Below are 27,729 nucleotides of genomic sequence, written 5' to 3' on the forward strand. Positions count from 1 at the left end.
CCTCAAGAGCGGGCGGGCGGGCGGGGCGGCGGGGCTGCGCTCCGGGAAGGCGCGTCACTAGGGCGGGGGCCGCCCAGCAGGCAGCGGCCGGCGGCGGGAGTTGGGGGGACCCTGCTCGCGCCCGCCCGGGATGGACGATCTGGGTAAGGAGAGAGAGCGGCCGGAGCGGAGGCGGGGACCCCCCCACCCCACCCCACCCCACCCCACCCACACACCCCTCGCCCGCTTGCTTGCTTGCTTGCTTGCCTCCCGGTCCTTCCTCCTCGCCTCCTTTCCTTTTTTCCTTCTCCCTCTTTGGCTCCCGCGCTCGCTCTTTTTCTCGGTCTCTTTTGGAAATCTCCTTCTCCCCCCCCCCCGCCTTTCCCGGACAGATGCCCCCTTTCTGGCCACATCTGGCCAGGCTTCGGACAACTGGCCCCGCTTCCCTTTCTTTCCCCCTCTCCTCCTTTTCCTTACCCCACTTCTTCTTCTTCCACACTTCCCTCCCTCCTTCCTTCCCCCCTTCCTTCGTCTTCTTCTTTCTTCTCTCGCTTCTCCGACCGATCCGGGCCGCCGACTTTCCCCTTTGGATCTGAGCTGCGCCGGGAGAGGAAACTTGCCCGGTGCCCGGCGCTGCACGTCGCCCTGCCCTTCTCGGTAGCCCTTTGCGTCCTTTTCCTTCGGCTTTTCCCTTCCCGCCCGAAGTTTTCCCCGTCCTCTTTTCACACGTTACATCAACCCCGCAGGGTGGCTGCAGCAGAAACCCTCCGGTGGGTGGGTAGGTGGGGAGAGAGAGAGAGAGACGCCGCAGTTCCTGGCATGTGAACGCACGAACGCTTGCACGTGTTCGCAAAGACCAGCATGCCACGGCGTGGAATGTTGAGCTCCACGTGTACGCCTAAGGAAAGCGTAACGTGTGAATGGGCCCACTCTGGCTTGGTCCCTGTCTTACTCACTCGGCTTTCTTCGCTTGTTTCTTCCTCACAACCCTCTTTCTTTCTCTCTCTCTCTCTCTGACACGTTTCTCGGGCGGGTCTTCCTCCCCTCTTGGCTCTTATTATCCATTGCCTTTCTCTCTCTCCCCCCCCCGCCATTTTCTTCGAGGGCCCCTCGGTGTCTCCCTCCCCATCGCCTCGTAAGCCGGCAGGGGCGGGTGTGAGGGAGAAGGCGCGTTTCCTCAGCCCTTCCCATCCGGAGAAAGGAGGAATGTATTTCTCGGCGGATTCTCGCCGCTTTGCGGAATAGCTCGAACTCGGCGCTACGCCAGGGAGGGAACAAGGGGGCTTTGCTGTCGTCCCCAAAATCCGACTACTGCCTCCCCCCCTCAATATCTCCCGGTGGGCATCCTTCACCTCTCCCGGCGAGGCAGGAAAATCAAGACTGTCCGTTTCAGAGAAAAAAGTCCCAGGCAAAGAATCCAGGAATTTAGGACCCCAAAAAAACCCCTCCCTCTGCTCCAAAACTTAAGCCTAGCGCTCTTGGATCCAGGCCCTCAGAATGGCCTGTCAGAACTCCCGCCATTCACTTCCACACAATCTTGGCAAGGGGACCCCTACAGCATGCTTGGTTGGACAAGGTTTTGGACAACACCTACCCAGATTCCCAAATCAGGACCGTTGATCCTGGAAGTTGTACTCAATTTTTAAAAAACTTTTCTAAGCCCCAAACTTACTAAAATGTGCATAGCTCAGAAGTACTCAGAAGTCACCCATCTATCTGGGCCTTCTGCTCCTTAATCCTTTCCCTCCTTCCCTAGGTTAACATATGAAACTCAGAGTCCTGGGTTCCAGATGTTCTGTCCTTAGACTAGGTATCCCTTAAAAGCTGGTCATTCGTGATTCATCCTTCAGGCCTCTGCATCTGGGACGTGTGTGGTCTCACTGTCCTTTCATTTGAGTGACTGAAGTGGTCCCTAGAGTTTCTGTGATCACTGTGGATGGATTGCACTGCAAGGGCTGTGAAGATTTTAAACAGAAAATCTTAGGGACGTTATCCCCCCCCCCAAGTGGATTCCCAGAATCAGCAAGTGGTTGGACTAGATGCAGTGGTCCTCTAACTGGGGTCCCCAGATGTTCTTGGACTGCAACTCCCAGAAATCTTGACCAGCACAGCAAGGGGTGAAGGCTTCTGGGAACTGCAGTCCAAGAACATCTGGAGACCCCAGTTTGAGAACTACTAATCTAGAGGACCCTTAGGATACCCCCTCCGACTCCAACACTTGTATGAGTCCATGAGCCCTCTTTTAGCTGATACCCACCCGATGGGATGAGCTCCATTATCCATCCTTTTCAACGAGCATGCAACTCGTGGGCACAAGACAGTGAGACTTGCTGCCAGACATGTCCGAGGGACCTCAAGTTGTGGGAGATTAGGTTCATTTGTGAAAATGCTATCTCTCAGAAGGAGGGTTTATTTAAAGAGTAGCAGAGGGAGATGGATTTGGCCAGTTCCTCTGATGCCTGCTTCTGGGTGGAGGGTGTTATTTTATTCTCAGTCTCTTACAACTTCTGTTGTAAGCATGGGATCTGAAGTGGAAGTATCCCCAACTGGAATCTTAGATTGTGTCACAAAGGTTTTGGAGCAGAAACAGCTGGTAAGTCTCCCCCCCCCCCCCAAGACAAGTCTCAGTATTACATCCGTTGATCTGTTGATTTTGGGTCCGGTGAGCTCTCAACCCAACCCAGTCCACTTCGGAGGGCGGTTGTACCACCGAAAATGGGAACAGGAAGGAGAAGAAGGTATACAGCCCTAAACGTCTTTAAGATCAGACAGCTAAAAATGTAATAAATGCAAGGAGGTAGTAAGAAAAAGAATTGTACAATTGTGAATTCTGGACTGTGAGCAAGCGAGCAAGAGAATGAGATTTTCAGCTTCAGATACAGAAAGGCCTTGTTCTAGATCAATTGTAATAATTAGTACGAGGCTGAGAGTTTCTGCCTCCTTTAATTCGATCAACTCCCTCGGCCACTGAGGTGAAATGTCAATGCTCTGAGGGAGCTTCCTTGGCTAGCTGTCAACTCGCTCTTTCCCTCTCACCCCACTCCCCTCCCCGTCATCATCTCCGTGTCTCTTATCCTCCCTCCCTTCTTGTATGTTGCATTCCTGCCTCTCTCCCTCTGTGGTTTCCTTCTCAGCCTTAAACACATTTCTGCGCTGTGACATCAGCCAGAAAGGGGGTTGGAGGAGACAAAGAGAAGAGAGAGAGAGAGAGAGAGAGAGAGAGACTTTTTGCTCTTCCATACTTTTCTGTGCTTATCTATCCCAGCAAACAGCTGGAATCAAGAGTTCCAGAGTCATGCCATCAAATTATGCTCTTCAAACTCTTTTCCTCTCCTCTTTTTAAAGCCTGGGATGACCCAGGGATGGGGAAGCCTTATAATCCAGCTACGCGTGTGCAGAACCTTATTGGGAAATGGATTGGTGGGTGAGAGAATTAGGATCGATAAGGGAGGTTTCTTGGCTTAAGAAGTCTGTGTGTCAAGACAGGGATGTGGAGGGAGGGGCGAAGAGTAAGGAGAATGTGAACATCCGCTTGCACAAAATCACTGGATTTGGAAGGAGGTGAAAGTAGCACTGGGTCCCAGTGGACGATCTGCTCCCATTGAGCAGAACTGATGCTATCATCGGGGGTTTTGGTGTTTTGGAAAGGATCGTTTGTGTTTTCTTCTCAAAATATGCACGGTCGTGGGTAACTGGGTGTGAGGATGGGACAGTGAAAGAGCAAAGCTGAAACCAGCTATAGATCTGGGAAAGGACCAGGGTGCTGGCAGAAAAGGGATCAGTTATTATAGTGGGTGATTTCATGCAGCCATTATTATTCGTTCATGGTGGAACCAAAGATAGTTAGAACTGATCTGATAGAGAGCCGCTCTTTTCGAAGTGTGGTGATTCTTCTGATAAAGAGTATGGCTTGGGGTGGATCCATTCCAATTGGAGTGTTTCCAGCTGAATGACAGCAATATGGGATCAAGAATGGTGTTGTTGTTACATGCCGTCAGATCACCTCTGACTTGTGGTGATGCCATGAATGAGAGATCTCCAACATCTGTCCATCAACAGCCCTGCTCCTTTCTTGCAAACTCAACCCTGTCGCTTCCTTTAGAAACTCAGTACATCTTGTATTTGCTCTTTCTCTTTTCCTGCAACCTTCAACCTTTCCCATTATTATTGTCTTTTCTAGAGAATCTTGCCTTCTCATGATGTGCCCTAAGTATAGCCTCAATTTCATCATTTTTGCCTTCAGAGATAAATGCAGGCTTGATTTGCTCTAGGACCCACTCGTTTGTCTTTCTGGCAGTCCAGGGTATATGCAAAGCTCCCCTCCAGTACAATAATTCAAACATTTTTTTCTGTCACTTTTTTTAAAAACTGACCGGCTTTCACACCTTGGTCTCCAGTGACACATCTTTACACTTGATACTCTTTTCTCATTCTGTCATTGTTGAGCTTCCTGTCTCAGTCTTCTTCTGATTTCTTGGCTGCAAGCTTCAACTGGATTAATGATTGAACCAAGCTATACAAAGTATTTCACTATTTCTTTTTCTTCATTGTCAACATTAAAGTTGTGTAGTCATGATTTCTGTCTTAATGTTCAACTGCATTCCTGCTTTGACACTTTTCACTAAAAGCCACTTCAAGTCATTGCTGCTTTTTCAGCCAGTAAGGTGATGTTAGCTGCATACCTTAAATTATTAATGTTTCTTCCACCAATTTCCTCTCCTCCTTCATCCAAATCTAGTCTGGCTTTCCATATGACACGTTTTGCATAAAGACTGAACAGAGAAGAGGATAAAAGGCACCCTTGTCTGACACCTTTGCCTACAGGAAACCATTCTGTCTCTTGATATTCTGTCCTAACGGTAGTTTCTTGTCCACAATGCCGATTATGCATCAGGATAATCAAGTATTGAGGCACACCCATTTCTTTTAGAACAGCCCATAGTTTCTCATGATCTATAGAATCATAGAAATGTGAAGTTGGAAAGGGCCTACAAGGCCATGAAGTCCAACCCCCTGCGCAAGGCAGGAATATAATCAAAGCATATCTGCCAGGTGATTATCTAAGTTTTTCTTGAATGCCTCCAGTATGCAGTCAAAGGCTTTGCTGTAGTCTATGAAGCATAGACTGATCTTCTGAAATTCTTTGCTTTGATTTAGCAGCCAGCAGATATTTGCAATATGACCTTGAGCACTCTTCCTTTTTGGAATCCATCTTGAACACCAGGCATTTCTTGCTCCATATAAGTAAAAGCAACAGCTTGAGGGTAATTTTGCTTGCATGGTAAATTAGAGCAATGATCCTATAACTACTGTACTCCTTGGCATCTCCTTTCTTGGAGACTGGAGTGTATATTGAATGTTCCCAGTCTTTGGGCCATTATTTTGTTTTCCATATTTGCTGGCATATTCTTTTTACGATTTTGACAGATGCAGTCTCTGTGGCTTGAAATAGTTCTATTAGTATACCATCTACCCCTCATGATTTAATTCTTCCTATTGCTTTCAGAGCAGCTTTCACTTCACTTTCTGGAACTGCAGGTTCATCATAGGATTCCACTTCAAAGGAATCAGTCATCCTTTTATATCTTCTGTACAGGTTTTCAGTATATTGTTTCCACCTTCTCTTAATTTTCTTCTGGTCAGATAGTATGCTTCATTGTTGGTCAATCAGCATTCCTAATATTAAAGTTTTCTTTGATTGCTTTGATCTTCTGGAAGAGCTCTGTTGTTTCCCCCCTTTTCTTGTTCTCCTCTATTTCTTTCAACTGGTGATTCTAACAGTTCTCTTTGTCTCTATGTGACAGCCACTGAAAAACTATACGTATTCGAGGATCTGACTTTCTGTCATTTTTTACTTTTGCTTCTCACCTGTCCTTTACAATTTTAAGTATTACTTCCATCATCCATCTAGGTTTTTCATTTCTTTTTACTACAGGAATTGTACTTTTGAATTCTTTACTAATAAAATCCCTGGTTTCAATCTACACTTCTTCTGGTTCAGGGTCAATTAAGTTTAGTAAAGCAAATTCATAATGTTACTTAAATTATATTTTGGCACTATGATTCTTTTGGTGTTCTTTTTCAGCTTTACTCTAATGTTGGATATTTACAATTAATGAGCAGTACCACAATCCACCCCTGGTTTTATTTTGTCAGAGAGAATACAGCTTCTCTATCTTCTGCTTCCAATTGCTTTGTCCGTTTGGTTTTTATATTGACTATCTGGTGATGTCCACATGTATAGCTGTCTGGTTGTTTGAAGCTGGTATTTGCAATAAAACAATTGCTAGCTTTGCAGAACTATACAAGTCGTCTCTTGTTTCATTTCTTTCCCCTGGGCTGAATTTTCAGACATTTGGTTCTGCTTTCTTTCCAGTCACTTATAAACTTGTCTTGTTTTGGTGTGTGATCTATTTTCTTGTGGATGTTTACATAAAACCTTTTAGTTTCATCTTCTTTAGCATTGGCATTGGAGGATAGATTTGAATTATGGTTATGTTGATAGATCTTCCACAGAGTCTGATTGATATTATGCAGTCAGACCTTAAATTATAGTCCCCAACCCGCCTGTGCTACATTTTGCCTCAGTATTAGAGCCGTTCCATTTCTTCTGCGTTTGTCATTTCCAGAATAGAACACTTTGTAGTTGTTTGACTGAAAATATCCCATTCTAGTCCACTTTATTTCACTGGCACCAAACATTGCAATATTTATACATTCCATTTCTTGCTGTATAGTTTCCAGTTTACAATACCTTGATTCATAACTTGTCATGTTTCATGTTCCAGTTGCATGTGTTTTATAGCATCAGACTTTCCTTTCACTTCTGTGCACGTCAGCCATTAGAGATCCTTTTTGGCTCTAAACCAGTTGAGTCATTAGTAATAGAACTATTCCTACTTGCCTTTTGCTCTTCTCTAGTAGGTGATTGAGTGCTTTCTGACCTGGGGGGTCTCATCTTTCAGCACTATCTCCTGCTTGATTTTGGACTGTTTCATCACAGGTTTTTCATGGGAAGGCAAGTTCACCATTGACACTTTCTGTGCAGTACTAACAAAAGTTAACCTGAGCATCACTGCTGTTGTCTTTTATACCAGTGTCACCTTTGACTACTGCAAACCCCCACCCCCCCAATAGCTGCCTTGATGAGGGTGGATGCATCACTCTCTGGACTCTCAGCTATGACCATTCTACCTTGGGTGACCCTACCAGATGTCCACATTCGTAATGGAATCTGGCCTCTTGATGGTTCTCAACTTCACTGAAATACTCAAACCCCTTTACTAAATTGAGGTCTACCTCCAGGAAGGACAGATCAAGCATGCATGTGCCCAGTATGGAAACATTGCCTTGTTGGGCTGCAGTGTCCAGAATCCCCCACCCAGAATGGCCAATGACCAGTGCTGATGAGTGGATTGTCATCCAACAAATTAACGTTTTCAAGAATGGATCCAGAAAATCAGTTGACTGGGGAGTCGACACAAGTTTACTGGCGTACTGCCTCACAGGAGTGTTGTGATGAATGAGGTCATATGTGCAAAGTGTACAATACAAGTATATGCCTAGAGACCCCATGTGGTGTAGTAGTTAAGATGTTGAATAAGGACTCCGGAGACCTGGGCTCAAAACCCAATTTGGTCATCATGCACTGGGGTTTGGATGGTCTTCTCCCTGGCCCCCCGGGATGCAGCAGGAGCTGCTTCCTGAGGTCTGTGGTGATGCTGGCTGCCCACCCAACCTGTCTTGAAACCGTGACCAAGGCGTCTAACTTGCACACGAGTCAGAGGGTTGCCACAGAAATCCCCTTGGCACAAAGAAGATCGTGGCAGTCTCACCCACCCTGCCGGGAAGGTGAAACATGAATGACTCTGGTGAAACCACTCCTTGAACATCTCACATCCCTTAAAAGTCCTATTCAGGTCATAATAAGATGGCACATAACAACAACAACAACTAGAAGTGTTATTTCAAAAATGCAGTGTGCAAGATGCGGTCGACAGCCCCAGAAACATAAATGGGTTCATTTTCACAGCATGAGCTCAAAAGTTAATGCATTATTTTAAGCCAGACTTGCCCAACCTGGTTTTCTCCAGATGTGTACCATCATCCTCGGGGTCTTTTGAAACAGTAAGGTGCTGTGTCAGCATTTTTAATATTGCAAGGCTGCAGTGTCTAGGCTGGCTGTGCAAACACATGGGGATTGTGTTAGCATCTTATGTTTTTTAAAAAAGAAAATAGCCAGGCTCTCTTCTGGGGATCAGCTGGCTGGGAGGAGCAGGATGATGAACTAATTTGCCGTCTCGGGTCCTGTGTATGATCTGCTGCTTACTTGCCGTTGGGTTTAGGGCAAGCTCAAAAGGGCTTCTGTGGAACTCCCTCTGGGTGGTAAAAGGGGGCTCGTACAAAAGGGTGATTGTGTGGGAAGCCATGGTATGTTTGTCCGCAGCTGCAATGGAAAGTTTTAGCTAAGTCTCCACAGGCAAAGACTTGAGTCTGACCGAAGCCTAGCAAATATGTTAAGTCTGTGCAGGGCAAGTTAACTCTCAGGTCAGATTTTCTGGACTTCTTCGCTGCAAAGCTTGTACAGAACTTGGGAAGCAACAAGGGAGTGCCTGAACATGTACGGCTTTTTTAAACCACTGTTGCCAGAATCCACCAGCCAGTAGCCTCTTTGGGCATCCATGTCTCCCATTCCTAGTGATGTGGGTCGATCCAAGGGGAAGTGACTGATCTAAGCAGGAAGTTTCATGCCTCTGGGGGGGAAACAGAACCAGCATTTCCCAAGCCCCACACCAGCACTCCAATCCCCAGATGCCATGCGCTGGCTCTCACATCATATTGCCCTCACCTCCACTGTGCTGGCACCAACACCTTCCTCTCCTTCACGTTCACAAGAATGTCCCCCTTTTGTGTTGGTGGTCCCTCTCCGGCTTCTTCCTGCCAAAGCTTTCATATCATTCTCAACTTGTTCTGTCTCTTCCTCTACCAGATGCTCTCTTGGCTGACCTGGAGACAACCACCTCCCATATCTCCAAACGGCCGGTTCTCCTCACCGATTCCGGAGGAGCCCTGAACCAAGACAGGGCTCCAGAACCCAAGCCATCACCTCCACCTTACAATCCTCAGCAGCAGGTAAGTGCCTGTGGGGGAGGAACGTCTCTAGAATCACTGGAACGGCCCCTTCCTTTTAATAGGAGGACAAGAGAATTAAGACAGGAATGAAAGAAAACGTGGACATAATCAACCGTGAACTGGATGACATGGTGCATTTGCCACTGCTGTGGGAGTGAATAGGGTTGTTCTGTATTTAAAGAAAGGGAACACTTGTCTATACACTAGAACCCCCATATTTGTGGGGGAGTCGATTCAAAACCCCCGATGCAGATGCTCAAAAATACAAGATTATTACATTGCTCCGCTGCAATGCCTTGTAGTGAATCCCCACTTCACATTACCCTAATTGGCCCATGTCCCTTAAAAAAAGAAACAAAATAAAATACTCCTCCTTCTCCTGGGAGCTTTCAATTTTAAAATATTTTTTCCACAAGTTACAGCATATCAACACTGTTGTAATAAGCTTTTTAAAAAACCCTTTCCTTCCTTCTCCTCCCGTCCACAGAGAAGCAGAGGGAATCCTTAAGCTTAGCCACTTCCACTGTTTCAGTATTTCCCCATCACTGCCACCACTGGCTTTAGGCAGGCTGGGTGGAAAGTCCTGCAGCTAAATCCATTCAGAACTAGGGTTTACTGTCAGCTTAAGGAACTCGTTTTGTGTGGGTGAAACAAACCATCATCCCTGTATTGGATGACACACTAAAGCTAGCCTGGCCAGATTTTAAATTTTATATACAATGCTGAATTCACATTTGTTGAATTAACTATTTCTCCCTAAATGAAATATAACAGATTTCTTTAAAAAAAAAAAAAGAAAGAAAAGAAGAAAAATTGGTTTGGGAAGGAGAGAGCCCAGGGATGTTCATTGATTTCCAGAAAATTATCATGGTGCACAAATTGTGTCTCTAATAAGTGGACTGAATTGATTTTTCCTGTGTTTGATCTGGGAGAGAAGACAGTATTTTTTAACAGAGTGTAGCAACTGGGCTTCCACAGCAAGAGAATCGCTCCCATGTGGGTTTGTTCGTGCATCTCAAGAAAGCTTAAAATGCTGTGAGATTTCACTTCCCACAGTGTGTATGCAAATCTTCGTTCAAACAAATTTTGCAGATTTTTGAAACAAAGTAGAGATGGGCACAAACTTCTGGTTTCGGCGCGTCATGCTGGTTCGTTTTATTTTGGCTGAACAGAAGTTTGACGCTTCCCAGCCCCTCCTCCTCCTCCTCCTCCTCTTCCTCTCGCGGATGCCCACTTAGGAACAGTGCCCAGAGGAGGTGGGGCTGGCAAGTGACAAACACCTTTTTTGACCAAAAAAATTGAATTGGCATGAACTGTGGAAGTGGTGCTTTGTGCCCATCTCTAAGACAAAGCTTAAACTTCAGAGGAAAAAATGCTTAGCTTGGCATCACGGCTGTGTGTCCTATGGCTGTCTATCGGTTGGTTCTTCACGCCCATATTTTTTTTCTTTCCATGAAAACAAGATGTCGTAACTCCTTCCCTCTTCTTTATTATGCCTACCCTTTTGTTTTGTTTCAGGGAGGACCAACCAACATGCCTGTAGATCCTCTTCCAGCATCTGCCCTGCAGGGTGGAAGTGACAAGGAACATCTTTACAGGTAAACCAGGGGGCATCTGGAGACAACTTCAGGAAGGATTGTGTGTGTATGTGTATCCTTGTGGTACGGAGGGGTACCATTCCTTTCCTTTCATTAACCATTGCTCTCAAAATAGGACAAACAAGGCCTCAAAATACAAAGTTAAGTATAGAAAGGAAACCATCTCGTGGGGAGTGAGAAGTATTGCAAGGGACGCAGGATCTAAAGTCAAGGAGGAAACAAGCTATGAGAGGAAGAAATTTTTTTTTAAGTAGAGGGAAGAACAAACAAATTAGAAAGACTGGTGCTTTTTGGTTAAATCGTTCAATATTAGGAATGTGGCTATCTCTTTATTTAGCAAAGCACAAGGCAGGAAGAAAACTTAGAAATGTGGAGAGATCAGCTCTGTCTTGCTGGCTTTCCCTTATCGCACAACTTTAACCCTTTTGAGTCCATTCATGAAGGAACAAAGGAGGAAAAAATATTGAAGATATGATGGCAGTTGAAGGAGAGTGAGCAGGTGGCAAATGAGGGAGGTAAGGTAGGATCAGGTCAATGACTGGTGATCAAAAGGGGCAGTTCTGTGTCTCCCCAAAGCAGAAAAGAATAGACTGGACACCATTTTGAATTGCGGTAGAGCTCGACGTCACGTGACATGCCATGAGTTGTTGTGGATTTGTTTGTTTTTTCCAGACAGTGCCATTTTGTCCTCAGGCACGCAAGATTGCTATTTTGCCAACAGAAAATGTTCCTTTTAATACTATAACTCCCAGAATCCTCCAGGAAGGATTGCCCATCCATCCCTAGCCAGTGACCATGATGATTGGAGGATTCTAGTCTGAGAAAAGAAATGTTTGCAACCTCTGAGGAAGGAAGAGGGAAAAGATCTGCAGAACCTCATAGACAAGACAACATAGGCAGGGCCAGTCCTACTGTTAGGAGGAATGAAGCAAGTCCCTCAGTTACCAGTCACAAAGAATCAAGGAACCGAGATATCATGGTGGACCTCCAGTCTACCTTATGCCGCATAGGCTGGAGTGCTTTCTGCTTCAGCCTGGAAAAAGACCCCACATATTTGTGGGATGTGGTGGCGCTGCAGGTTAAACCTCAGAAGCCTCTGTGCTGCAAGGTCAGAAGACCAGCAGTCGTAAGATCGAATCCACGTGACGGAGTGAGCGCCCGTCACTTGTCCCAGCTCCTGCCAACCTAGCAGTTTGAAAGCATGTAAAAATGCGAGTAGATAAATAGGGACCAACCTCAGTGGGAAGGTAACGGCGTTCCGTGTCTAGTTGCGCTGGCCACATGACCACAGAAGCTGTCTTCGGACAAACGCTGGCTCTACGGCTTGGAGACGGGGATAAGCACCGCGCCCTAGAGTCGGACACGACTGGAATAAATGTCAAGGGGAGCCTTTACCTTTACCTATTTGTGCCAGGGAAAGACGCTGCAGTGGTTGTTCTTTCTCTCACCAAGGCAGTACTTTGACGGGAGAAGTGGCAACAGCCGCAGTTCCCCCTCCCATTAGGCAGTGGTGACTGGTGACCATCAGCGGTCGGAGATGGCAAGGAGGGCAGAGGAAAAGTAATTACACTGACAATAGAGGAAGCTAATTAATTCCAGCGATGTGCCCTTTCTCTTCTGTTGGATGGAGACTCGTGGGATTCACTGTCAACTCGGACTTAAGTTGTACTGGTGACTTGACTCAGAGTTGACTTGGTTTATTTTTTCCAAGGACATAGACTCAGTTTGCAGCTTGGAACCCACTCACCTCTCCTTTTTTTTTCTGGGGAAAAAAAGAAGCTTTTTTAAAATTAGAGACTTGGACTTGAGACTCAGACTTGCCAACATTCCTGGCCGTTACGATACAACACCTTAGGGTGTGATCCTATGGGGAAATAGATCACAATTGGGACCACTTGTGAAGGAGTCCAGTGTGATCTTTTCCTTAGTCCAGCCCCAGTGCATCCCCAAACTGAATGTTGTTGGTCCAGCTGTAAGACCACTGCTTTCAGAGGCTGAGCTGGAATGATTCTCCGGCAAAAAAAAGAAGGATCTCTTTAAGGGAGACCATGACCAGCAAAGCAACCCTTTTTGGTGTGCCTTTGCAGCCGTCTGATTGTACCCTCAAACATTTAACATCCACTGAATTGAAGGACAATCTGTTATGTTGGTTTAATGAGTTCCCACCCTATTGTATATGATCCTTGGCTCGGCAGACGGTGTATTGGCTTCAACCACTTTTTCTAGCCAGCCATGCCCCTCCCAGCCTAAAAGGCCCCCCAGCCCTCACTGCCTGTAGCACAGAAACCCAGAAGCCTCAAATTAAGCACTGGAGAGAAAACAGCCCTCCTGCCAAACCCTTAATCTGGCCTTGTTTGGGGGCAGACGAGTACCAGAGGGGATGGAAAGATTGGGGGGGGGCAGAAAGTTGCTTATGAAGGCACTCGGTCTCTCTGGGAGCTGTGCCCAGCTTGGCTGGCCTTGTTCCAAAACTTCCATTAAGCCAAAGGATCCTATAAATAGTTACATCCCCCCACACACATCATCGCCCTTTGCCGCCCCTTTTTCATCTTCTCCGGAGTGGACTGATGCTGCATCCGTCTCCTTGAGGTGTGGCACGACTCGTAAGCTTTCCTCAGCCCACCTCCTGCCACGATTTTTGTTCAAGGTGGTTGTGCCCCCACACAACCTTCTTGTGTTCTCATCGTTGGTCTCTCTCTCTCTCTTGCATCTCTTTCTTCCAGCACTGTCTGCAAGCCACGTTCGCCCAAGCCCAAAGAAGGCGCTCCTCCGCCCTTCTCCTCTTCCAGTGGGGTGCTCGGAGCCGGGCTCTGTGAATTGGACCGGCTCCTACAGGAACTGAACGCAACCCAGTTCAACATCACAGGTACACGGGGTGGCGGTAGGACCAGGGAGGTGGGCGTAAGGAGCCGATGGGAGGGGTGCTTGCACCGGATTGATTTCTAGGAAGGAAGGAGCTAACCCTCAAATCTTAAAAGAGGAAGAATTATTGTTCTCCTATGCGCTTGACTGTATTTTTACCTGCTGAAAGGAACTGGTTGCCACAAGATCATGCTAGTGTCAGTGGCTTCCCTCAAACAGAGGCTTTGATCATCATCAGCCAAGGACAGCATAAAACAAATTTTCAATGTGCAGAGATAGGTTGCTTCTTGAGTGTCAGAGGCTGGGAATACACAGCAACGGATGGCCATCACCCTCCATGAGTATATTTAAGGGGAGAGAATACGACTGGCCGCCGGTGGCTGGACGAGAAGAACATTTTAGTCTGGCCCAAAGACAATACCATATTTGTGTTCTTAAACTCCCCCCTGGAGACAACTTTCTTAGAACTTCAAATCTCTCTGAAATGCTGATTGTTGAGTTTACGCTTGTCCAAAAATGTATTTTTTATAAAAACCAACCTCAGGCAACTTGTGTCTCTCTAAATAGTGTTGGATTGCAACTTTCATCATCCTTCACTATTGGCCACGCTGCAGGGCCAAGGTGAGCAGTAGTTCAACAAGCTCCGGAGGGCCACAGATGGCCTAGAGACCCTGGCATGGGTGCAAGTGGCTTCTCTCCATAGATTGAAGATGGAAATGTCAGCCAGTCCAACACACATCGCCAGCCTTGGCACACCTTCAGAGGCCCCCCCCTCTTAGTTTTCTGTGCCCAATTTAAGATGTTGGCCATGAAAGATAAAGCCCTTAATGGTGGAACCTCTCTCTCCAAAACAGGTTTCTGTCCCAAACGCTCCTCAAAGTCGTTGATGTTAAGAATTGAAAAACCTAAACAGCCCCCCCCCCAAAAAAAGCCAATAGGAGGAACCAATCTTTCTTAGTGGTAGCACTTGGCCTCGGGAACAAGCTTGCTATAGAGGTTCACTAGACACTACCCCTCTCTGTTTTTAGGAAGCGAGTTAAGTCTGAATTATACAAAGCTGCCTTCTACTAGTGTAAATTTGTCCTGAGATGTTCAAATGGGCTTTAATTTCTGTATTTTTATTTAAATAAAAGCTAGTGACAGGGTTTAATTGTATTTTATTTTAATTTTTGTATTTATTATATAGGGTTGTTATGTTTGTATTGCATGTTGTAAACTGCCCACAGAGTGGCAACACTAATGGGGTGGTAGAGAAATGGGAATAAGTAAATAAGTAAGTAAGTTGAAGCAGTTCGAAAGCATGTAAAAATGTGAGTAGATAAATATGTACCACCTCGGTGGGAAGGTAACGGCATTCCGTGTATAGTTGCGCTGGCCACGTGACCACGGAAAACTGTCTTCAGACAAAACGCTGGCTCTATGGCTTGGAGATGGGGATGATCACTGCACCCTGGAGTCAGACACAACTGGACTAAATGTCAAGGGAAACTTTTACCTTTACCTAAGTAAGTTGACTTGAGACTGACCCCCACCCGCCCATCATCTGGGACTCAAAATGAGGTCTGTGCTCTCAGCTTGGGATTTCTGCTGGTTTGCCCAGAGCTGTATTGACCCATGGCCGGGGCCCTAGATTTTCAGGTATTTGGGGTCCTCTCTGGCAATTCAATCTTTCTCCCCTCTGCAGCTGACTGCCTGGCTGAGGAAAAAATGTGAGTGAACTTTCAGTTCTAACCCTAGAAATTGTTTCTTCTCATCCTAAACCCATTTATGTTTACTCAGTGGTGAGAGGGAAGCTTTCTGCATATGCTCAGAGGCACCCTTTGCATTTGATTTCACCTCAGTCCTCTTAATGGGCCTTGGGCGGTCTTAGAATTGTGGTAGTGCTGCCATCTTGTGGCCAGGATCTGAAATGGCAATGATGGAAAGATATGAGATCTCTCTCTCTCTCTCTCTCTCTCTCTTTCTCTCCTTTCCTTCTTTTCCCCTCAGATGAAATAATGTCTCAGTTCCCATCCAACAAAAGCTCTCATGGGGACAAGCCAGAAGATTCGCTAGATGACAGTTCTCTATCCCGGTGAGTGAGTGGTCATTGTGACTGTGAGGGAGATTAATTACCAACGTACTTGCTCCAGAAAGTGTTAAATACTTGATCACTTCTTTGTTTGAAGCAGTTGCTTTCCTCTTGCAGAATCTGGCCCAGAATGCCACAAAATAAACCTTGGATTTCCCATTAGTGTTCCTAAGGAGATCCCCAAATATCATCTAAATGTTGGATTTTTGCACCAGTTTAATCAAAATGGTTAATTCCAGAATAAAGCTAGGCTGAGTCCTGCTCGGCGTAGATCAACTGAAGTCAATGGGAGAAATGAATTGATTGATTGATTGATTGATTGACTGAATGATTGATTGATTTTTTGATTGATTTGATTTATATCCTGCCTATCTGGTCTACTCGACCACTCTGAATGATGACTAACTTAAGTCCCATTATTGTGTTGGCTTCCCACAAACAAGGACTACATCTGGCTCCAACCCTCTGTGTCAGTTTTGCTACAACCCTCTGAGGATAGGCTGTTACTAAACTAGTTTTACAAATTAAGGCTAGGAAGGAGGGGAGGTTTCCTAAGAAACAGAAATGGGAGAAGCAGAAAGGAATTCTTCCAAATTCGGATGTGGATTCTGTGGCAGAAATGGGAATTGAGTGTTGCCAGGTGTAACTTCTACACGGCCTTCTGTATTTTTAACCATTTCACAGAAAGGAGAATTCTGCCAGCTTCAGTTGTTTGTTTGTTTTTGCATCATAGGAGAAACTGCACTGGTAGAATTTCCTTTTCAATGCTATGGTGAAGTTTCAGAAATGATCTCTGGCTTTTGCTGGCTTCCAAAGCAGAATTTGAATACATAACCCACGTAACATAGATCTAGATTGGACCCATTCACACGACCATGAAGTACCTATAAATCATCTCAGAATCAGAGGGCAGTGGGAGGAGCCGTCTCACTGTGTTTCCTTCTCCTCCATATGTTTTGATGGTATAATCTTATTCCCAGGTTGTCTGCTCCTGCATCAGCAAAACCATCTGCCACTTCTGCCACTCTGGAACTGGACAAGCTCATGGCGTCTCTCTCAGATTTCCGGGTCCAGAGCAATGTGAGTTTGCCACTTGCGTAACAATGGGACCGAAGAGAGCGGGGGGGGGGGCAGGAAGGTCTTCAGGATTACTTGTGATTTGACAGTAGCGAGTGCAGCCTCCAGCATAGAATCATAGAATAATTGAGTTGGAAGGGGTCTATAAGGCCATCAAGTCCAACCCCCCTGCTCAGGGCATGAATCCAAATCAAAGCAAATTGGACAGAAGGTTTCCAATTTTCTCTTGAATGTCTCCAGCAATGGAGTACTCACCACCTCCCAAGGTAATGGGTTCCATTGTCGTACTGCTCCAAGAGCTAAGATGTTTCCCCTGATATTCAGCCTAAATCTGGCTTCTTGTAGCTTGAACCCATAATATTGTGTCCTTCTGGGAAGACTGAGAACAGATCTTTCCCTCCTTTGTATGACCACCTTTCAAGTGTTTGAAAACTGCAATCCTATCTCCCCTCACTCTTCTTTTCTCAAGGCTAAACGTGCCTAGTTATTTTCGTCTTTCCTCACAGGGTTTGGTTTCCAGTCCCCTGATCATCCTTGTTGCCCTCCTCTGAACATCCTCCAGTTTGTTGGCATTTTTCATAAAGTGTGGTCTCCGGAACTGGACACAGTCCTCTAGATGAAGCCTAACAAGTGCTGATTAGAGCATCTTGAAAATCTTCTTCTTTTAAACTGGGTGGATGTGACATCTTATGGCCTTGACTGAAACTAGGTGAAATTTCTGTGGGGAAAAAAAAAAGATGTTCAAGGCTTCCTCTCAGTTGTCGGGCCAGCAACGAATTTCTTAAGAATTTCATGGTTTGGGCAAATTTTGCAGCTGGCCATAGTTAAAATTGGTCTACCTCGATTTTGTCTTTGAAAAAGAATAGCATAAATACTCTTAAATTCTGTTCATGAAGGCTTTCGCAGCTGGGATCCAATGGTGGTTGTGGGTTTTTTGGGCTATTTGGCTGTGTTCTGGTTTCTGTGGCTGGCCTCTTCAGAGGACTGGAGCTAGAACTCTTCCAGAACGCAGACAGAGTTCTAGCTGCTGTCCTCTCTTCGTGTGGTGTAGAAAAGACTGATCAGAGTTTGGAAAAGTTGTTTGTCATGCTCTCGGTGAGATTGGGGCAATTGCAGTCTAAAAAGTAACTCTTCCAGGATCTGGGAGAGATTTTGTTTTATCTTAGTAAAAGGAAGAAGCGGGTGTGTCCTGCAGAAACGTTAAGGCTAGTGTCACTCGTATTTCAGCTGTCATCTTGGGAAATGTGTCATGGCGGTTTATGTTTTCATGACTTGTTCTATTATTGCTAACAAGCAACGGTAGACAACTTTGGCAAGCTGGAGGCTAGATTTTCAGTCCCAACGTTAGTAGGGTGCTACATGAGGCCTGGAGGTGGCAATTTAAAAAATAATAATAATCGAAACTGGAAGTGCCTGGAGGTGGGGATCTAAACTTGCTGTTTGGTGTTTGGAGGTTTTGAGAGAATTCTTGGAATCTGCTTTATGTGAAAACAGTTGCTCAGAGAAGGTGCAAGAGCAGAAAAGAACATTTAATGTATATTAAATGAACTGATATATATGAACTGCTGGTTTGGCAATTCGTGCTGTTGTTCCAACAGGTATTCTTCTATTCTTTGTGAGTCTACAAAAATGGCCTTATTGAGCTTCACATGGCCAAAACCAGCCCATCACTGGTGTTAAGAATGTAAACGAATTGCTTTAGTCTATAAAGATACTGGCTAGTTTGGGCACACTGATTGTGGCAATGTGACAGGTAGAACTTTAAAAGAAGTTGGTTTTGTGGTCCACAACTCTTTTGCGGTCTACATACTTTAGCCAGCATGATCACGACCACACTGACTTTGGATTGGCAAAACGGCCAACCCAGAAATTATACTGGGCTTGCCAAGAGGACTCTTGGTGGTTGAGAGTTACCCGTCTCTAACTCATAGCCTATAATATTTTAGCTCCCAGGAGCTACAACCAGCACCAGCACCAGTACCACCACCACCACGGTGTCGCCGCCACCTGCTCCTGCCCGCGTGTCTTCAATGCAGCTACCGGTGGTCTCGTCCATCTGTCCCAGCCCGCCAGTTGCACCCCCACAAATGTCTCCAGCCCAGCCGAGTGGGAACCTGGACAGCATGCTGGTGATGCTTGAATCCGACCTCAGCCGCCAAGGCATCTCAACCACAGCCAAGGGGCTTTGCGCTTCCTGCCAAAAACCCATCGCAGGGCAGGTGAGGGCCTTCTCCCGGGGACCAGTCTTGTATGTGGAGGGCCTGTAAGTGGCTTATGATCACCGACGGCGGGGAAAGAGTGAATTCAGGATAGATTTAATATCCACGTGGCATTGGGGAGGGACTGCTCAGCGGCTTCCTCGTCCTGAGTGTGAGGGGCCATTCTCAGCTGACATGAAATCCCGTCACAGCATCTGTGTTTTCTCCATCTGCCATAAAAAACACTGTCAAGTCTGACAGCCTTTCTCAACTGCCATACCAGTTCTAGAAGTATCTAGTTGTTCCTAAGAGTTTGAATATGCTATTTTTTTTTTAAAAGTACAACGCCAAGATCCTCTGTATCCCACTGACTGTTGGATTTTGGGAGTTTTAAAGTAATGTTTCTGAATTCAGGTAAATCCCAGAGTCTAGGCGTTGGGTGGAGGCATAGGCAAGTACATTATATTATCTCTAGAGTTGGAGTATTCGTATACCTGGGAATACAAATACGAATATCAGCACCACAGGTGCCATGGAGATCCAGATGATCTATTTATTGGTTGCTACGCAGTGCGCTTGGCCATTGTCAGGCCAATTGCGGAAGCAGCTTGGCTGGCACTTCCCTGCCTCCTCATGCAGCTGACCACTATGTTGAGGAGGAAGGATGAAGAGTCGCCCTGCTCAGCTGTTGAGCAGTCAGCTGCGTGGGGAGGTAGGGAAGTGCCAGCCTGGCTGTTTCCGTAATTGGCGCAATGATGTAGATGATGGCCATGCATGCTGTGTATTGAATGGACTGGCTGATTTTGGGGGGAGGATCTCCACAGCACTTGTGGTGCCAATGTCCACATTCGTATTCCCAGGGATACAAATATAGACAGCCAAACTCTACCCAGCCTTTGTCTTGAAGGTCATTATCATAAGGAAAAGTTCTGAAGCTAAAATGCCCATTTTGTTTGCAGAATTCATTCATATACATGTATTTGGCCTGTCAAGATTTCGTAAGACATTCTAGAGTTGTTCATCCTCTTTCAGTGCTCTTATGACTCGATGAGAGTGAGATCTAGTAGGAGACGGGGCCATGTCCGCTGGTCCTGCCCAAGGTCAGCGATCCACGGGGTCTGAGTGAACAAATAGGGGTATGAAGAATTGGACCACCCACCTGTTCCTAGTTTCAGTCCTCATGCATTCAAGAAGAGGAGTGAAAACAGCTGATCAGACGCCGGTTTAGAGCAGAACAGGCCACACTTAGCTCCTGGGCCCAGCCGTCCTTTGGAACTAGGCCGATGGGAGATGTTTTCTCTAAAAGGACCCGTCTCAAGAGTTCCTTTGTGCATTTTCTGCACAGATAGAAGGCAAAGGAAAAGAGGACAGCTGGTCGTGATGGGATCCTGTGGCATGGGAACGGAAATCTCTACTGTTTTTGTTTGCCTCTGCTGTTCATTACCTGGAGTCAAAACAGCTCATTTCTTCTCTGCTCCCATGAGCCTGATCTTACTTTCATCGTTTTTTTTCCCCTTGCCCAGGTTGTGACAGCCCTGGGGAGCACTTGGCACCCGGAGCATTTCGTCTGTACCCATTGTCAGAAGGAGATGGGAGGCAGCAACTTCTTTGAGAAGGACGGGGCCCCTTACTGTGAGAGGGACTACTTCCAGCTCTTCTCTCCCCGCTGTGGACTCTGCAATGAACCCATCCTGGACGTGAGTGGCCCTCGTTGTTTCCCAATGCAGATTTGACTGAGGTGTAGTTTTGTGAGACGGTGGCTTGGAGAGGAATTTGCTCAATCGTTGTTGTTGTTGTTGTTGTTATTCCATAGCATGTACAACACTAGAGTGCCGTTTGCAGAGAGTGGAACGGTTGGGCTTCTTGGCTTACAACTCCCAGAATTCCACCAGTCACAGGATAATGGGAGTTGTAATCCCACCCATGTGCTCCATCTCTTGGCATTTGATGGGGCTTCGCCGTTGTCCCTCCTGCGCTTCAGACTGCACAGTTGCACCTTGGAACACGTTGATTTCTAAAAGCCACACACACACACACACAAAGCAAAGTGCACTATTGATATACTACCTCATAGGCTTAAAACTCTCTCTGGGTAGCTTATACAGTGGTGCCTCACAAGACAAATGCCTCGCAGTACAAAAAACTCACAAGACAAATGGTTTTGGCAACAGGGTTGATGACTCGCAAGACAAATGTTCCTATGGCCGTGCTTCGCAAGACTAATGTTTTCCGTTTTTTGTTCTTGCCTCATGTTTGCTGATTTTAAAATGTTTTTCTATGATGTTTAAAAAGTTAAAGTGTTTTGATTGAAATTTTTTAAATCATCTGCACAATATGGATGGCTTTAAAGAGCACTTAATAAACTGTTTATAAACCAAATTTGACTTTGTTCGGACTTTTTGTCCATAGGAACGCATTAATTAGATTTCAGTGCATTCCTATGGGAAAACGTGTTTCGCAAGATGAATTTTTCGCAAGACAACATTAACCGCGTAACGAATTAAATTCATCTTGCGAGGCACCACTGTAATTTAATTATGCAGGCTATGCATTCCCCCCCCCCCACAAGTTGGGCACTCAGTTTACCAAACTCAGAAGGATGGAACACTGAGTCACCTTCAAGCCAACGGTACCCAACCTGAGGCTAGGATCAAACTCAGATTGTGAGCAGAGTCTGCACTGTAGTACTGCATTTTAACCACTGTGCCACAAGGCTCCTTCCTCCTTTCTAGTCATTGTAAGGTGTCAAAAATAGCACTCCTGACAAATATTAGAAGAGACTGCAGAGAAGGCAGTCTAACTCAGGAAAAAAAACGTGATCTGAAAACAAAATGCCAAGCAGAAGGACATAAACCCAGCAAGAGAGAGAGCTGCTGTAAGCAAGGAGAAGGGCGAGAAGAGGGGGAAAGTGCAGTATACCCACAACCATGGCACCCTCTTTTACACACGGTCAGCAAATTGCTACTTCCTTTTTGCCTTGTTTGGTGTCTTTCCTTAGACATGCTCAAATATGCTTGTGGTTTTTCATTTTTGCTTTTTTGTCTTTCCCCCAAATAACCCTTTGACTCATTCAGAAAATGGTGACCGCACTGGATAAGAACTGGCACCCGGAGCATTTCTGCTGTGTGAAGTGTGGGCGACCTTTTGGGGAGGAAGGTGAGCCTGGGTGCCTTCGGTGTGTTCAGCCCTGGCACCGTGAGGTGGGAAGAACAGCAGCAAACAGGCAGGCGTGCCTGTATTTGCCTGCACGGGTGAACCTTTCACGGGAGGGGGATAGCGTGGGCACTTCTGGTGGCACTGGGCCCCCTCCCCTGTTCTGCCCCCCGGAGCCCACCCTAAGCTACACTCCCCAGCCGAGACCTGACAGAAAGAGAGGAACTGGGCAGAAAGAAAACCCCACCTGTGGTTCCCTCAGATCACTTTTGGGCCCTGAAAAGAACACATTTTGAGATCAGTCATTTCTGTTTTAGAGAAAAGTGGTGTTCCTGGAAGCCTCTGAGAAGTACGTTTCTCCTTGAAAACATCCTCTTTAAGAACCTTGTTTCAGTATGAAAATGTACTTGTAGTGCTGGCTTGTTTCAGACTTTGGTGGCACTAGATCTGGTTGCAAAGTACAACGTTATAGACCCTCTTAAGCTTGCACATGCTGGCTGGATAGATCCATGGATTAGGTATCTGGCTGTGGAGTCAAAGGTTGGGAGTTCGATTCCCCACCTAGGCCTCCTGAGAGTAGAGCGGCCGTATGCAGCCTTGGGCAAGCAGCAAAGTCCCAGGCCGCCCTCAAAAGAAGGGAAGGATAAACCACTTCTGAGCGTTCTCTACCTGGAAAACCTTGGAAAAGGTCACCATAAGTCAGAATTGACCTGACGGGACAGGGTCATGATTAAGCTTGCATGTTAAGCACTCCCACTTTATCTGGAGAAGCCACTCTGAGAGAGTGGGTGCTTCCACCCCATGGACTGTCCTTCTTGGTTCCCCTACCGCAACTGTCCTTAGGGGAGAAAACGTAATGGATGAGAATTGACTGTATCCTTTCCCCCCTCGGGTTACTAGTAGTCACGAGGGGTGGAGGTTGGGAAATTGGTTCTTTCAATGCCGATCTATTCTATACTTATCTATGCTATTGCAAGTCCTCACTGAGCTCCATCCATTTTGCTGACTTGCTGGTTGGTTCCCACTTGGTTCGTCTCGTAGGCTTTCACGAGAAGGACGGGAAGCAGTATTGCCGGCAGGACTTCTATGAGCTGTTCTCCACCCGTTGCCAGGGGTGCAACCTGGCCATCCTGGAGAACTACATCTCCGCTCTCAATGCCCTGTGGCACCCCGAATGCTTCGTCTGCAGGGTAAGTGGGGACTTGGAGCAGGAAGGCCGACCACAAGTCAAAATACATGTACACAGGAACCGGCAAGAAAGCCAACACAGCCACTCTTGATTTCAAAACTTTTTAAAAAGGAAAGAAAAAAAAACCCCAGAAAACTAAAAAGAGTTGAAGGTCCAGTTTTTATAGCTGTGTGTGTATCTGTTATGTCCCCCCTGCAGCCCTAATTTGGAGGTTATTTAGAGCCAAAGCAATTAAAGCTGAAATAAGGAAAGACACCATCAAGTCCAAAAGAATCACAGTGCGGGTTATGAGCAGAATCAGGTCGTATAACAAGCAAGGAAGGGTTTTTTTTTGAAAGTGAATGTCATGCCCAAGTTAAGAAAGAAAAAAGCAAGCATACATTCTAGCATTAAAACGTTGATAACAGTCAAGTGAAAAAAAATGAGCATATGGCTAAAATATTAAGGCCAAGAATTCAAAGTATCTTTACATTCACAAGAACCCATTATTTGTTGATTTCCCATTTGCAATTATTTGGCCACCGTTTGAACAGTCTGCAAGATTTTAGGAGAATCTTTGGTGTGACCCAGCACGGTTCTTGTTCTTAATGAGACTAAGGTCTTGTCTACATGGGCTCATTTGAGGTGAGCTGGTATCAGCTAAATAGGGTTTCTTAAGATCAGGTAGAGGTTGTTGTTGTTTAGTCATTAAGTGATGTCTGACTCTTTGTGACCCCATGGACTAGAGCACGCCAGGCCCTCTTGTCTTCCAGTTGAGGGAATGAAATAGCAGTAGAAGGACATAATGAACTAACAATTAACAAGTCACTTGGTCCAGTTAGCTTCCACCAGTGAATTCTTAAAGAGTTCAGATTTAGCACATGCTGATCTTCCAACAAAAGTATGTGACTTGATATCAAAACCTGACTTCTTATCAGCAGTCGGAAAAGCAACCAAGATAAACTTGTTTTAAAAAATCCCAGGCATGCATAAGGGCCATTAGAAGGTAAGGGTCAGTTGATTTACAACAGCCCTCCCCAGGCTGGTGCTCTCCAGAGGTCTTGGGAAACAATCATATTATCCTCAGCCAGCCCAGACTTTGCTGACCGGAAATGTTGTGGCCTGTAGTCCATCATACCTGGAGACTGACAGGTTGTGGATGGCTCATTTCCCTCTTTTGTAGGTAAATTGGGGGAGAGCGTGGTTATAGATAAAACAGGTAACGTACGGCAAAATGACCTCTGCTGAGGAAGAAGAGATAGTGATGGTGTCTGTGTACTAGCAGTGATTAAACTAGAGCAGAAATAAGTTATTTCTTTCAACCAGAAACCCTAGAATCCCCCAGCTAGTAGGAGAGCTTTGGAGATTGTAGTAAAAAAACACACACATATTTCTCTACCTCTGGACTAGCTATGGTAGACAACACAATGAAATATGGATGCAGCATCCTAAGTAATGGCTATCCTAAATATCATAACCCCTGCCTGACCTGGGTCAAGGCAACCCAAAAGACTGTGTAAGCCTGTTTGGGCTTTGAGATCTGCAGGAGAGGCCTTTCTCTTCGTCCTGCCACCTGCAGAGGTTTATTTAGCGTATGACTACATAGTGAGGGAAGCATGAATTCACTTGCTTGTCAAGTCCCACTAGGGATTTGGGGTCTATTGACATATGGGGCTACACACTGTGATGGGGCCGAGCCTAATTGCTACTTGCTTGCAGTTCTCTATATAGACCTACAGGTGGCGCCATTACAATGAACTATCCTAACAAGGTTGTGGTAAGGCTTTTCCTTCCTCAATTTTTGTGTTTTTGTTTTTGTTTTTGTAAAAATTGCACACCAAGAGAAGCTCTGTTCTTAACTTGCAAAAACCAAACCAGGAGTGTTGCCCACACAGGAGAGGCTGCAAAAAATTAAATAAAAAGAAGAGCATTGCCCATGCAGAGAGGCTTTGCCAGAGAGAGAGAATGTGAATGCTGACACTGCGTTGTGTGTGCACAAACACAGGTTGTCCTCCATCACAAGGCAAGAGGTGAGGGAGAAGGTGTGTCTGTGTGTGTGCACATTGCTTATCCTCCTTTTTCTGCATTGTTTCAGACAATCTCATGGCTTGAAGTGATGTGAACGGATCCATTTTTAAAAAAAGAATAGAAGCCCCAGCAGTGGAGGGGAAGAACTATGGATTTTGAGAGGGAGGCTCAGGGCTTCTTCACACTTCCCTTCACATCACATGATCAATAGGAAAAAAATGCAAATCATCCCCAAACCCATACTATTTCCTACATAGATTCCTAAGAACATTTGACTTATCATCTGAGTTCAAGCGAGTGGACCCAAGGAAGGACAGAATGGAGTAAAATATGGGGATACAACCAAGGAAGCTTGCTCTGGTTTTCAGGATGTTTCAGTTCTGCTCCTGTTCATTAGAGTCTGTGCTTGTGCAGCAAAGCTGCTGGTGTGCAGAATAACACCAGCCTAATAGTAAGGAGGTGAAGGGCTGTGTGTGTTTCATCTTCCTAAATGACTGTCCCTTCCCATCATCTTCCACTTCATTTCCCCCTCTGCAGGAATGCTATACGCCCTTTGTGAACGGCAGCTTCTTTGAGCACGGAGGGCGTCCTTTTTGCGAGATCCACTACCACAAGCAGCGTGGTTCCCTCTGTTCTGGCTGCGAGAAACCCATCACCGGCCGCTGCATCACCGCCATGGCCCGCAAGTTCCATCCAGAGCATTTTGTCTGCGCCTTCTGCCTCAAGCAGCTCAACAAGGGCACCTTCAAAGAGCAGAACGACAAGCCCTACTGCCACCCATGCTTCATCAAGCTCTTTGGGTGATCAGGAGGAGCTTTACCCCCCTCCCCTCCAGCCTTGGTGCCAAGCCATACCTATGGCCAGCATGGGAAAGGAGGTGTGCCCATGGGTCTCCAAGCCTTTGCTTGAGCCACCCCCACCGCCATGAACAAGACAGACTTGTGCCTTAGGGGCCAGGAACATCATTGCCAAAGCCACACTTTTAACTAAGAGCCACATGCAAAAACAAGCAAGGGGGGAAGCAGGATTTCTGTGTTCCTCCTACTTTACTCAGGAGCAATCCCGCGGTCACGGCAAGAGCATACAGTAATAAATCCCCAGTACATCACATGCTATTTTAAGTCACACCTGCCCACAATGCCAGCAACTCAGACAGGAGGCAGTGCCTTAAGCCATATGCATGACCCAAGCTGATGATGTCACATAGCAGGAGGCAGCCCTGAAAGTAGCCGCACCTCTGCTCTAAATCTTCCTTCACTATCCTGCCCAGTGTGTGGAAGGGTAAGGCCCTGAACTGAATACTGTATAGGTGATGATGAGCTATAAAGCAGGGATGGGGGGGCGGGGGGCGGCATGTGGCCCTCCAGATGCTGGTCTGCATCCTCCCTCATTCCTTTCCACTGGCTACGTTGGCTGGTAGGAATCATAGTCCATCATCTGGAAGGCCACATGTTCCCCACTCCCTTGTGCCCTTTATTTAGATGGGAAGGAGAAATACTGTTTCATGGCAAAAATTATTTGGGATATGTTACCTTTTCTTCTCCATTTTAGTGGGTAGAGAGGAAGGATCTAAAATAGTTTCACTGCAGGAAGGGAGGGACAATAATGCCTGTTGGCCCACCCTTTTCTGGAGTAGGGATTAAGGGTGGATTTACGACGGGAACAGCTTTGGTCCAATCCTAAGGGCTATCTAAGCGATCAGTCAGTGGAATTTGGAATGCATTGCTGTCTCATAGAGGACCCACAGTTCTAAGAAACTCCTCCGAGCTTGTCAAAGTTACTTTTTTTGGACTACAACTTCCTCTATCCATTAGAGCTGTGGGTGCTCAGATGTTCTTGGACTACAACTCCCAGAAATCCTGGCCTGCACAGCTAGTGATAAAGACTTCTGGGAGGTTTAACCCCCAAACATCTGGAGACCCAAAGTTTGGGAACCCCTATACTAGAGACAGAGAAGTTTAGCCCATTTTTTCCAAGCTCTGGGGATGATTGGCATGGAATTCCCTCTTTGTAAAAAAAAAAATTGCAACAGATGACTGGTTACTCTTGAGGGGAAATGGCAACCCCCCAATTCAGGTTGCGGTTGGAAAAGTCTTGGATTGCAAATGATTCGAAGCTGTTCTTGTAGGGGAGAGTTGGGGAAACATGTTTTAACTTGCATTTTTTTAAAAAAAATATATCAGGGTCCTTTTTATCTTCTTGTGTAAACCCCTGTTATGATGTAACTGAGGCCAGGAATCCACGGATAATGATGTGCTCTTCCTTCAGCTGCCAGGTTTCTATGCCAACTTTTTACCCTCTCACTGCTGTATATTATATAATAAAATTCACATACCACAAAAGCACAGCTTATGGGTGCCATTTATCATGCCCTGTGCTCAACGTGTATCAAGTCTTTGCAGGTGTGGGATAGTTACAGGAGAGGAGGTGTAGGGAAGGTAGACGTTAGATCAGGAGGACCTG

At 46.0% G+C, this 27,729-nt stretch overlaps 1 protein-coding gene across 2 annotated transcripts; it reads left to right on the forward strand.

Annotated features, from left to right (window-relative positions):
* TGFB1I1 (transforming growth factor beta 1 induced transcript 1) lies at positions 1 to 27,608 on the forward strand. Of its 2 annotated transcripts, none has more exons than XM_072976864.2 (11): positions 1 to 143; positions 8,969 to 9,111; positions 10,630 to 10,709; positions 13,433 to 13,575; positions 15,561 to 15,645; positions 16,623 to 16,722; positions 18,666 to 18,938; positions 20,441 to 20,614; positions 21,992 to 22,073; positions 23,112 to 23,260; positions 25,804 to 27,608. In XM_072976864.2, the coding sequence occupies exons 1-11, from the start codon at positions 131 to 133 to the stop codon at positions 26,068 to 26,070; spliced, it is 1,509 nt and encodes a 502-aa protein (XP_072832965.1). In that variant the 5' UTR covers positions 1 to 130; the 3' UTR covers positions 26,071 to 27,608. The 2 variants fall into 2 exon arrangements, with proteins under 2 accessions (XP_072832965.1, XP_072832967.1); XM_072976866.2 differs by lacking the exon at positions 1 to 143 and adding an exon at positions 3,570 to 3,574 and having other exon boundaries at positions 8,968 to 9,111.
* Positions 27,609 to 27,729: the final 121 nt, after the last annotated feature.

This window comes from Pogona vitticeps, chromosome 6 (genome assembly GCF_051106095.1).
Source record: "Pogona vitticeps strain Pit_001003342236 chromosome 6, PviZW2.1, whole genome shotgun sequence".
NCBI lineage: Eukaryota > Metazoa > Chordata > Lepidosauria > Squamata > Agamidae > Pogona > Pogona vitticeps.

Coding starts and splice junctions, on each gene's coding strand:
- TGFB1I1 (XM_072976864.2), top strand. Junction 10,710..13,432: donor GACAAGGAACATCTTTACAG/GTAAACCAGGGG, acceptor TCTTTCTTCCAG/CACTGTCTGCAAGCCACGTT. Junction 20,615..21,991: donor GCAATGAACCCATCCTGGAC/GTGAGTGGCCCT, acceptor TGACTCATTCAG/AAAATGGTGACCGCACTGGA.